Source organism: Leptodactylus fuscus, chromosome 4 (assembly GCF_031893055.1).
Source record: "Leptodactylus fuscus isolate aLepFus1 chromosome 4, aLepFus1.hap2, whole genome shotgun sequence".
NCBI lineage: Eukaryota > Metazoa > Chordata > Amphibia > Anura > Leptodactylidae > Leptodactylus > Leptodactylus fuscus.
The window spans coordinates 81936485-81949845 of NC_134268.1; the positions used below are offsets into that span (position 1 = coordinate 81936485).

General features: G+C 39.4%; 1 protein-coding gene across 1 annotated transcript in view; it reads right to left on the minus strand.

Moving 5' to 3' along the window:
- NETO1 (neuropilin and tolloid like 1) overlaps positions 1–5599 on the minus strand; it is a 127996-nt gene extending 122397 nt beyond the window's left edge. Inside the window, exons 1-3 of the mRNA XM_075270761.1 lie at positions 4586–5599; positions 3379–3432; positions 3129–3266 (exon numbers count right to left, since the gene is read on the minus strand). Coding sequence (XP_075126862.1) covers positions 3129–3266; positions 3379–3432; positions 4586–4613 — 220 coding nt within the window. The 5' untranslated portion in view covers positions 4614–5599. The remainder of the gene's footprint in view (positions 1–3128; positions 3267–3378; positions 3433–4585) is intronic.
- Positions 5600–13361: the final 7762 nt, after the last annotated feature.

Consider the following 13361-nt stretch of genomic DNA (forward strand, 5'->3'; position numbering starts at 1 on the left):
ACCCCAGGTCTATCAAAGCGTCCAATGCTAAAAGACAATGTGGTGTATCTTTAGACTGTCTACTCTGAGTTTACATAAGCTATAGTATTGGTTAGCATACATTTTAACAAAAAAAAAGATACCTACAATTTTGGCACATTAAAGAGAACGTTTTACCATCACCAACAAGTCCAGCTCTTTACATGATTCAATAGCTGCTGCTCCACTGATTCTGGAGTAGTTGGAATTTTTTTTCTAGCCCTCACCATTCCCAAACAATCAATGCAGTTAGTTTTGATGCCAGATATGCTTTTTAGGTTCTGTACTGTCCAGAGGGTGGAGTCTGTCAGGAGCAGGCAAGGGGTTTGATTCTGATCTCTGACAGTTGCTGATTCTGATTGGAGCTCTGAATCACTCCCCCTTATCTGACCCTGCCCCTCTGACATTACAGAGCTTAAATAGCACATCAGGCACCAAAACTAACTGCGCTTGTTGCTCAGAAATGGTGGAAGCAAGAGACAAAATGTCAACTGTTTTGGAATCGGTAGATCGCCAGCTGTTAACAGATGCTAAGAACTTGAATTGGTGGAGGTATTGAACAATCCTGTTTAATCCCCACTCAGTTTCTAACAAGTGTCTGCCCCTTTCAGAATGAACTGTGGCACAATATGCACCAAAATTCTTTGCATATTCAATAGTAAAACCGTGCCAAAGTTACACCAAAATTCTGGTGCAGAGTACACCAAATAAGTAGTACTTAGACTTCTATAAACATGAACCAAATTTATCATCCAGCATTTGCCACTGTGATAAATCTGCTGTATATAACGACTGTCTAGTCTAAGATTAACGCTACTAAGTATTACACAGGATTAGTACATCTCTCTCAATGTGCTTATGGTACATGCTTTTCTTAAAGTGGCAATTTATTTGCATTGTATAACAATTTCTAGAGAGTGGGCTTCATTTTAGAGGTCATTCTGTGATATTACAAACTAAGGATATGTCCCTTTAATGAGAATTTTCCTGATAGTTATTACCAATATTGATCAGTAATTTCAACCATATTGAGTCCAAATCAGCCCAGCATCCCAAATGTACATGTTCAGGGCTACTGAAGACTTGGGATTTTGCATGTGGCTAGAGAAATCACAAGGTTTTCAATGTTATAAAATGTATGTTTGCTGCACAGACAGGATTCCCAGTGTCCCTTTAGGGGCATTTAAGTCAACCGTTAATAAAATATTATTTTATAAGAAGACATATTTATGAGGCTAACAAAAACATTAACCTTACTTGTGAAGGTGTCCAGTGCAAATTTCCATACAGTCACCTAAACAACAATCCTTGACAGTGTTGCCACCTCCATACACTGCAAAAATAGTGCCTAACTGGTAATGCCACAAAATCTCTAAATGAATACCACCATACAGTGTTCAAATCATACCAACATACAACGATGAAAGAACACCTCCATCAATATAGTGCTGTACATTTTCTTAATAAACCATTAAAAATATAACGTTTCGTAGCAGTCACTAGGGATTAGTACCAGCCCTTCTGTGGCTCTCCTTTCAGCAAGGGTGGCTGTCGGGTGTGTAATTTGTGGAAGGGGCGCAGCAGTGCTACTTCAGGAGAAATTAACCATAAGAAAATCCTCATTGAACCTATTCTTCTGCATGTGATTTGCATGGTCATTTTAGGCCAAACAAAAGCCTTTTTTTCTGCTCTGAATAATAGAGGGACATCCTGAGTGGGGCTCTTCTCTATTAGCTCAGAATTCCTTAATAAGGTTTCTGTATCCAAGGAACCTCTTTAAGATTTGTAGTTTCCATACTGTGGGTTGAACTAGATGGATTTATGTTGTTGCCCAACTATTAGATACAAGAGGCTTGGCTTGTTACCATGGGTGGTTGTGCAGAAAAAATTCTAGGTCTTCAAGATCAATACATTTGGACAACTTTAGTGTTTCTGTGTATGGACACCATGAGTTGCTCCACACTTAGTCTTCTCTAATAAATTGTGAGTATCTACTGAGAGCCCTGTATCTGTTGTATTTACAATTATTATCTTCACAAGGAGTATTTTGTGCCTACAACCTAGTAGGATTTCATTGTGAATCTAACACAAGTACTGTATATAGCTTGTTATAGGTTGTGTTTTGGTGGAGCTCTTAGTCTTCTTGGATTCCATTTTAGCTTGATTTTTGGGCAGTGTTTTTATCAGGTTTCCGCCGATTTCCAATTTTATGATCATACCCCCATCTTGAACCCGGTCGATACAAATTCTATGCTTATTAAAACTCCACTTGCTAAGGAATGCATTCCTGTGTCCATTTGGCTGGTAAAATGGACCAAAATGCTCAGTTTCATAAATAATCTTTTCATTTGTCTTCATACCTATTTATATATAACAATTTAATAAAGTCACCTATACCCAGAATAGTTCAGGAACAGAATCCTTCCCGAAGAAGTGTTCAAGTGGAAACAATTAAGAATCAATATATGCCTACACTTCTTTGCATTTTCTCTGGTTTTGCACCTTAAAATTTGGAGGAACAAAATTGTCAGTGAAAGTTGGGTCTACTGAGGTATGAAGAATAGTCCATCCGCATAATAATAAGCATCTGTCCACTCCATGATTAATCTGCCTGTATGCCCCAAGTGATTTTATCTGCTAAAAACCTTTAAAAACCTTGATCTATCATAAACAGAAATAGTATACGGTACTTTCACAAACAAAGAGACATACTGTAATGCAAAATGGTGAATAGCTCCTTAGGGATTGGAGCCTGAAAGCATTTGATAAATTATAGCACACTCTTTCCTAAATCCTCCCTTTACTAATCTATTAATCTCTCACTGAAGCACAAGAAGACTTGACAACACAGGGGAAAATTAACTTGAATGTTGACATAATTTCACATTTCAATTAGCTAAGATTAGATTGTGAAAAGTCATATTTACAGTTTGATGATGTGTCTACAATTAACCTATTAAACCTAGAGATGTTGGTTTTGGTGCTAGGTGTAGGGTGGGGTAACTGCTGCCAAAACCAAAGCAGCAAATCCTTATAATTGTGTGTTGGAAAAGTCTAAACATAAAAATAAAAGTATAGTGAAAACGTAACACAATAGAAGTTACAATTACCTTCTATTATGTATATACACTCCCTGTCAGGAGGGTATTTGTTGGGGTAATTGGGAGAGGTGAAAACTCCTCCATCTGTATACTTTGTCCAGGATCCACACTGCAAAGATTTCTGTCCTTCTGGAGTAGTTTGTTTGTCTGGGAAAAAAACAGAAATGACACTGTATATATCACATAAACCAAACATCATATTACATTTTATAACAGAGCTATAACTTAACACTATGAAATATTTCCGTGCCGTACTTACCTCCTATTTTTTTGGTTGCCCAAGACACATGCAGAATAATTAGACTTGTTACAACTGCAATAAAAGAAGATACCTTAGAAGCATTTCTCAAAGTCACCAGTATATATTGTATGCTGTAGTCAGCATTGCAGTTTATTTACCTAGACAGACATAGCGGGCAGTCATATAGTCAGATATTCAGACTGTGTATAATATTTCATGGACTGATCTATAGCACACAAGCCACCACAGAGACTATAGAGTGTGTCTGATATGTCAGACAATGCGTTATGTCTCACTGACTCAGTCACAAGATAAGGTGATGTGTGCTCTGCTGAACTCCTTGGCACACTGAGGTAGCCACAGCAATGAAGAAATAATAATGCCAAGGCTATTACATAGGAAAATATACATGGCTGTCTGCACTTCATTGAAGTCTTTATCAGGAGAAATAAAAAGTATTTTACAATAAAAGGAGGTGGTGTAATGAGCTCAGGTATATGGTATACCTGCATTATAATTCCTAACTTAAGGAGCAATGTAAAGGGGACAGAAAATACACAACCATTAACCATATGTACACACATATATACAACAGCATCAAAAGCCCAATATATTGACTTACTGATGGAGCTGTCCTTGGTCCTTAATGAGTTATGGAAATGAAGCCCCTTAATATACATAGTTAAAGGGCCTGTGAATTTTTAATGGAGTGAAACTGGCTGTCCAAGCAATTTTAATATAGTTCTGGGTAAACATACACAATACTATACACTACTACGCAGTCCCTTTCCATTAAGCACATGACTCTGTATATATATATATATATATGTACACACATAGACATACACGCAGATCACAGTGTCATAAAGCCCTTTATCATATTAAGGAGCACTTTGCTGTGCACAGCATTTACTAATCACTGCAGAAAGGGAAAGGACACTGTTATACCTCCATTCACCACAGCAGCATCACCCCCTCTTCACATAGCAGTATATGGAAGGAGTTGTGCTACATCTCCAGAATGTCAATGTATATTCACCACAAGCAGCAGCAGCAGCACACTGTATACAGGAACACAATGCAATACCTTTATGCTATAAATGATCTATAACCATCTCAGTACTGGACAGTAGGGTTGCTATGAATGGTTTTCTGTCTGCTGGCCAGCATGAGAGGGAAAGGACAGAAGTGATGTGCAGCTAGCTGCAGCTGGAGACATACTCACTGTGACACAAGCTGCGCCCATGGACCATGTCTGTTCCTTACACAAGGGGCTTCGATCTCCACTAATTCCATTTAGATCCGGGAGGACTTCCAGTGCGGGGGAATAGGATGGGTGAGCAGGAATTGCCACTTCCTCTCAAGTAATCACCATGATCGCATCTAGGGATCAGAGGATGTAAGCACTGCATCCACACACTAGATCACATCTCCCAGCCAGATCCCCAGATCGCTGCAACAGATCGCCATGGTCACTTGCTCATCATCCTCATCCTCATGAAGAATGCTGGCTATCATGTGGAGTAAGGAGACTACTACTCATTAGTTTCATACAGGAGCACAGCCACATGCAGCCAGGACCAGGGAGCCGGTTCACACAGCAGTGGTTCCTGGGGCTTCCCATGCATTGAAAGGATTAATGGGTCCGTCATCTGCTCCCTCTCCTCGCTCCACCTTTGCAATCTTCTGCGGGGAAGCTTTACAAATATAGGGATTTAATAATATTTCTGCGATGAAATCCGCATTAAAACAGCGAAATCCCTGACTGTGGAGCAAATCCAAAGTCTCTGCCTGTCGCATAGTATAGCAAGCAGCAGAGCAATGCAAGGAACCCAGGCACTGAGCCCTATAGTGGGGGGACCAGGGCAGCAATCCACAGATGTCACTGTATCAGTGAATAGGACAGTCCTCTGCAGAAGATGCTGTGACTGAAGCTCCTCCAATAGATGATACTGGACCAGCAAACTTTAGCAGTTAATCCCACAGCCACATGTGTGCAGCAGGTGCAAGCCCTGGACAAGCAGCATGCTCCCAGGATACAATGTCACCCTCCATGGCTTCAGCGGATTCCACTACAGATCCAGCACATTCCCTTACCTCTTGCCCGGCTCAGCTTCACTTTCCATTAGATGCCCTCCTGCTTACTAAACAGACCCCATCCCAGCAGAGCACATGGTCTGGCATCAGGGGGCGCTGCTGCCTCCTCTAGTCCCTGTGACTGACTCACCAGCGATGTACACACTCATCAGCACCAGACTGAGAGCCAGCGCCAGGGCTTAGCATATTATTGAAGGAGGGAGGGGAATGCTGTGAATTGAGGATTGTTCTTTGTTTCCCTCACTCTGCAGAAGAGAAGCTAAATACTCATTCTCTGCCTCCACTACAAGCCAACGATAACTTGCTGGATGTGTATTTATTGATCATCTGATAAATGTATTACTTTGTAACATAAGATAAGAGACCATAAAACAATAAACTATAAATAAAAGTGACTAATATAAAGGTATGTTCACATAGGAATTGGACTCTGAATTTGAAATAGTATCTGCCTGAAAAATCCTTCTCAAATTCCGCCTGATATCAGCCATCCATACAGTTCAGTGGTAGGCAATAGCTGACTTTTTCTGCTAGTTGTTTTTTTTCAGCTAGCGGAAGAAATAAGCGCTCTTCTTGTTTTGCCGGAGGATTCCCATTTAAATAATTAAGAGGCGAAAAATACCAGCTTTTCCGCCCAATGCGGAATTTGACAAACTATGCAATAAATTGCGCTTGCAGAATTAGGATTTTGGCCCAGCCCCTGGCTAACCTGAAGAAGACAGCAGCCATTTTGTGGATGACGAAAAAGGGGCATGATCGCACATCCAAGAACGTAAATATGATCACATTCTATATGATGTACAGTCACATTTTTTTAATTATGGGGGTTTTTTTACATGTTATCTAATGTTCTTCATTTTATGCTGCAGATCCAGGTTGCAGAAAAGTTTTTGCGCATCAGAACAACATGCAAAATGTAAGTATTTGAATTGTACATTTATAACCAGGTCCAGGCTGACTTTAGAATCTATTGCACTCTGTTACCATCCTTTTAAAGGGGTTGTCCCATCACAAGGATCCTATCTATAGTGCTAGTTTATGTGGATATAAGACTTTTCCTAAATACATTGCTTTATCAAAACTGCTTTGTTTGGCCGCTATCTTAATTTATTCACTTCATTGTTGACACTGGCCCTTGGGATTATCTCTTCATTTGTCAAGTGACAGCTGCCTTCTCTCAGGGGGGGAGGGAGGGGCTGACAAGCAACAGAGCTCCTCATATAGGGGAGGGGAGGTGAGAGCTTCGGGATTACTGTGCTATCTTCAGCTTTTCCACTTATCAGCCGGTTTCATTGAATTTGACTGATAAGGGCTGAGATAAGGAGTTTGTTACCTCTGTATGTAATGCAAGCTGACTCAAATCCAGCTCTGCTACATCAGTTTCCACAACAGCGTCATACTGTGGATCATAGCAGATAGCAGAGCAAGTGAAACCCCGCCCACCAATGTGCAAGAAATCCAGGAAGTGAAGAGAGTACAGAGCCTTCAGGCTGCAGAACAAGAGTTATGGGAATACCCCTTTAAGATTGGGGAGGGGTTGAATATTGAATAAGTGATTATAACTATTGTTCCCTGTTATCAGCCAGTTTAAACCAGGGAGGGGGGCTGACTGTAGGATAGTTCAATGCGATCTATTGCATCATTCGGTTTAAACAGGGGAAGGCTGACTATAGGATAGGTGATTAAAAGCTATTGTTCCTTGTTATCAGCCACTTTTGCTGTTATCATCCACGCTAGACCAGGGTGGAGGCTGACTGTAGGATAGGTGAATACATTCTATTGCAACATCTTTTCTAGGCTGGGGAGGTACTGACTGTAGAATAGGTGATTACAAGCAATTGCTCACTGTTATCAGCCACTTTAGAATAAAAATGGACTTATTCAAAAACTAATGAGGCAATTTACATACAAAAGGTATGTGTGGAATAGCCTTTCTAAGGGCTATGCAAGTATGTGCTTAGCTAAAACTGACTTTTCCCAATGATAGAGCCCCTTGAAATCTATAGGGAAAACGTGAGTGTTTCCGCAGGTAAAGTTAACATGCTGCATTTTTTCAAAAACACATGCATTTTTGAAAGCGCAGTTTTTCCGCAGCGGGAAATCCCAGATGGGATTAGCCAGGATCTCCTTCACTTTGCTGGTACTAAAAAAATTACAATGCTTTTTTTTCTGCTGCATTTCCACAGCGGGAAAAATGCTGCGTTTCAGTAAGATAGAGCATTAATTAGAAAACTGTATGGTGACTGAAGTCTACAACAGCTTCTGAGTTTACATAGATTTCATTGCAGGCATATGACAATAGCAAAGGGTATGCCTTATTTATGAGAATGTGTATATCTCCCAAAATCGGCTGTATCCTCCACCAGTTAACGCTGGTCTTCATAAGTCTCTCCTGATGTCACTCATTATCCAGTGACATGCAATTGTAGTTATTGCATATCATTGGAAATAATAACAGAACTACAGTATTAACACTGAGTGCTAGGATTGGTGGCAACAGTCGCATTCTCTTATTAATTTAGTGGTCAATAAATGCTATATATGGCAGTACAGTAAGAACATTACTAATGGGGGGCAATATAAGTGTAGCAGTATTACCATAGTGAGCATTATCGATGAAGCATTTGGACTATTGGTAGAACGTTATTTTTTTTGGTAGTAATTTTCTCGCTTTATCTAATGCAGGTTTATTCACTTCGCCTGTGGAATAAGGGGCTCTGACTATTAGGGTTTTAACCTGAGTAGGAGGAATTTAACACAATGGAGAAGGAGCGCACTGGTGAGTACATTGGGGCAGATTTATTAAAACTGTCTAAGGCCCAGTCCACATCAGCAGGGTTCTCGTTTGGGAAGTCCGCTTGGGAACCCCCCGAACGGAAACTTATATATATTAAAAAGTAGCTACCTAAGAAACCACACGGACCTCATAGACTTTAACAACGCCTGTGTGCAAGCAGTACTTTTCCCAAATGCTAATGTGAATTGGGCCTCAAATCAATCTTTTTATATATATATATATATATATATATATATATATATATATATATATTTTATTTTATTTTATTTTATTGTTTTTTTCTATAAATTTTATTTTTTTCTTTTCACTGGAATCTTTAGTTTCAAACTTTTTTTCTTTTCTAAAAAGATTCTTTTCTTTGCAGGCAAGGATTTCAAAGGCCAATAGAGGAATTTATGGGACAGCTTCATAATGGACATGCATAGGGTTGATAAGAGTGGGTCCTCTCCTATAAAAAGACAGAAGTTTACAAACTACGAGGATCCGCTATTCCTTTTGCCTAACAGGGAGCAAAGATTGAATGTTGAATATATAAGTTTACTGTGTATGGTTTTGGACCATCACCAATAGCTAAACCAGTATCATCCTCATCATCCAGCTCATCTTCTGGTATCCAGCCAGCACGCACCAGAACTACTGAACCTTCCCAGATGTCTTTGACCAGGGCACAAACCCAAAGGACCCAACAGATAAGGAAGAGGCAATTGTATGTTCAATCTCAAGCCACGCCATATCAAATGATATATGTTGTGATATGTAAAACTGTGATAGTAAAGCTTTGCTCTGGAAGTTCTCCACACAGATAGGATAATACAGGTGTCCAGCAGTAACTTCTCCTCTTAATTCTCAGCTCACTGTTATATTGGCTCTGATCAGATCAGGTTAGTCTCTTCACCCCTGAGGGGAGATCTCTGTAGTTTAATAGCAAATGTCTCAAAAAACAAAATGGAGAAGGCTGTATATCTGGGACTACCTTAGATAAAATGGTGGCTTCTTTCCAACTGTATCTCAGATGACATTGTTGGAGCCTCACTTTCTCTTGTTTCTCTCTCTCTCTCTCTCTCTCTCTCTCTCTCTCTCTCTCTCTCTCTGGAGGGGTCTCTTCTCTTTCCCCTCAGATATGATGAAACAGTCTCTCCAAATCTGCTCCCAGATCAGATAGAAGATTGCAGTCCCTTCTTCCTTCCTTCTCCTTGGCTCCATCCATTTCCTTTCCCTCCTAGTTTATTCAAAGTGAACATCTTGCCAATAAATATGTAATGCGAATCCTACCTAGTTTTTGCCATTTAGAGTAGTGGTACATTTTGTATGGCAGAGGCAATGGTTATTTGTCCCCCATTTTGCCTCTTTGTCTACCCCAAAGTACATCTATTAATACCACTAGCAATGAAATGAGGTTTTTGTATATACAATTACCTTTATTGAATGAAAAACAATTGTTTTATGTTGCTTTATTAAAGCATAGCCCTTGTCTAATAATCTTTACATGAAAATTAACAAATTGTAATAATTCTTCTTAATGTAAATAACACATTTCACTATTTGCATAAAACTATATTTTTGAATATAAAACTATTTATCATCCTTTAATATTGTTTCAAAGTATGAGTTCTCTGTTTTGATCATCTTTTTGTGATTTACCATGGTAAATCCTTCAGGTTCGTGGCATTACTTGTTTCAGGCCTGTTTTCTAGAATTGTTTGATGTGGAGCGAAAAACGCAATTTACAATGCAAATTCAATTATCAGATGTAAGGTAGATGATTTTAGATATTTCCTGCCATTATTCTCTCATTTGACTAGTGAAGAAGGATCAAAGCATTGTTTGTAGAAGGGACTTAAGTTATAACAGCTATTTATTAAAAAAACGGCTCCATAGCAAACATTTATCTTATTTGTACATGTTTTCAGACCCCAGAGTATAATGATCGGAGGACCAAGGCGAGGTTGTAAACATAAAAAACAGTGATATTCACCTCTCCTGGGCTCCAGTGTGACTCCCTGCTGTTTTCGGCGATCTTCCCAGACATGGGTTATGTCAGCGCCATTATATGCTGCAACACTGGCCTGATTCACATGGAAAAAGTCCAATCCACCAGCAGTTTTGTAAATTGATAAAAAGGTGCCCTTTAATTGGAATTAGCAGTGTGTATTGCCACATCCAATAACATGATACTTTTCCATCATTTTACAAGTTGCTGGCAAGCTAGACTTTTTTCTGTTATTGTCCATAAATTAAGCTATGTGTAATGATGACACAGGGAAACATTATTGCTCACATGAAGAAAGAGAGGTGCAAAAATCAATGGAAAGTACTGACAACAGCTTAAAATCTATCAGGATTTAGAAAGCAATCCTGCCACTTAGTAAAAAATAATATCAGCTGGTTCAACTGATGGCTTATAATATGGTGTCTCATTACTAAGGTGCCACACAAGAAATCTCGTGATGGGTAAAACCAGTGAGCTATCTCAAGACCTTTGCAACCATATTAACCATTACTGAAAAAATGTACTGGGGATAATCGTACACATCAGGGAGAGTGTGTGCCTACTACACTACTAGACTTACAAGTCATTCCTGCTACGCTAGGGATTCTGGGTAAAAAATATGCAAATCTATTCTCCAGGATGTAATTAGGAGAACAGTGCCTCTGTATGCTGCCCTCTAGAGGACAGCATCCTTAACATCATGCATGACTCAGTTAAAAAGTCTACTATCATGATGCAGATTTAATTGCCAAATTAGCATTTCTTTTCCAAAAGGAACAGATTCCCAGCTATGAAAAAATGTACTGATTGTATTGGTTACAGAAGAATTTCTAACCTACTTGAAGTTCCAGTAAGCACTGTTGGGGCCATGATCAGGAAGTGGAAAGAACATCATTTGACCAGAAACTGTCCACGTCCAGGTGCTCCCTGCAAGACTTCAGACAGGAAATGAAAAAGAGTGACTAAAATTATCAGAAAAGTTGTCCAAGTGCCAAGGACCACCTGTGGAAAGCTACAGAAAGACCTGGAATCAACAGGTACAATTGTTTGAATAAAAGCAATGAGTAATACCCTCAGTCTCCATGTCCTGTGGGCATGCCACCACATATGACTCCCTTGCTGAACAAAAAGCATGTTCAAGCATGTTTAAAGTTTGCTCAATGACATTTAGACATACCTGTGAAATACTGGTAAAATATAGTCTGGTCAGATGAGACCAAAATTGAAATTTTTAGATACCATAATATACCCCATGACTGAAGGCCAAAAGGCACTGCATATCACCACAAAAATATCATACCAACACTGAAGTTTGGAGATGTAAACAGTTGTGGGGCTGTTTTTCAGCATATGGCACTGGCATACTTCATATAATGGATGGAAGGATGTACAAATGTACCAAGACATTCTTGATAAAAATCTTTAACCAACTATCAGGGTCATGAAGACCAAAAAACAGGGGTGGAAATTTCAACAAGACAATGATCCCAAAAATGAAGCCAAGGAAACTCTCTATTGTGTTCAGAGAAATAAAATAAAGCTGCTACAATGTCCCAGCCAGTCACCTGACCGGAATTCCATTAAAAATCTATGTAAGGAACTAAAGCTCTGAGTTCATAGAAGGGGTCCACCAAACCTTCAGGATTTGAAAAGTGTTTGTGTGGAAGATTGGGCCAAAATCACACCTAACCAATGCATGTCACTAGTTTATCCATACAGGAGGCATCTTGAAGCTTCCATCACCATCAAAGACTTTTACACAAAGTATTAAATACATTTCAGTAAGCGTGTTCAATTATTCTGTTATAGATGTTCATTCTACTATATAGTATGTATACTGGCCACTTTCTGAAATCTTATAAAACTGATAAAAATTCAGCTTCAACAAGTGTTTATGTGTAGAGATGAGCGAACAGTAAAATGTTTGAGGTTCTATATTCATTTCGAGAAGCCCCTCAATATTCGACTACTCAAATCGAATATCGAACCCTATTATAGTCTATGGGGGGAAAATACTCGTTTCAGGGGTAGGCAACATTCGATCAAATTATACTTACCAAGTCCACGAGTGAGGGTCGGGCTGGATCATCCGAGAAGTCTTCTCCGCGCAGCGTCCCCGCGGCATCTTCCGGCTCTGAATTCACTCTGCCAGGCATCGGGCCTGGGCAGAGCCGACTGCGCATGCCCACACTACAAGCAGACATGCGCAGTCAGCTCTGCCCAGGCCCGATGCCTGGCAGAGTGAATGAAGAGCCGGAAGACGCCGCGGGGAAGCTGCACGGAGAAGACTTCTAAAGGTAGGAGAAGAACCAGCGTTGATTGGCCGACTGTATAGCATTCGGCCAATCAATGCTGGTTCTGCATCAAACTTTTACATTCGAATAGCGAGTGGTACTCGATTGAGTACGAGTATTTAAAATACCGTAGTATTCGATCGAATACCTACTCAATCGAGTACTACTCGCTCATCTCTATTTATGAGCAGTTAAAATAACAGAGATAACAGTCATTGAATAATAATTTGATTTCTTTGCCTGTGTGGATTGAATGGGACATCTGGTGAGAATTTCATGTCAAAAGCACCTTTAGAAATATATTTACTTAGAGAATTGGTGACGTATTCAATACTTATTTCACCTATTGTGTTTGAATTATTTGATACTGATAAAACAGAAAATTTGTCATTTACATTTGCTTTAGAAATGTAACTGAAAGCTTACAAAATGTTCCCTGTTCTTCAATATAGTTAAATTTAAAATTATATTCTTTCAAAAATCTATTCTTGTTGTATTCTGCATAGACACCAGAAAAATCTTTACAAATTTTACATCAAAGCCCATACCCTCTGGGATACAAAACGGAAGGATCTATGTTGCGCATTGTGTAAAGACTATTGTGTTATGCCTTCTAGGTGCTTAAATTCAGATGGGTTGGCTCCCTTGCTGTAAGGAAAGAAACAATGAAAAATTTGGAAAGGAAGTAAGGAGAAAAAGGAAGGAAGGAAAGGAACGGAAGGAAACAAAAGAAAGGGAGCAAGAAAGGTGAAAATTAAGTATGTGTGAAAAGTAAAAAAGAAGGCAAACATTTAGTAATACCATATGTTACAAATGTGAATAC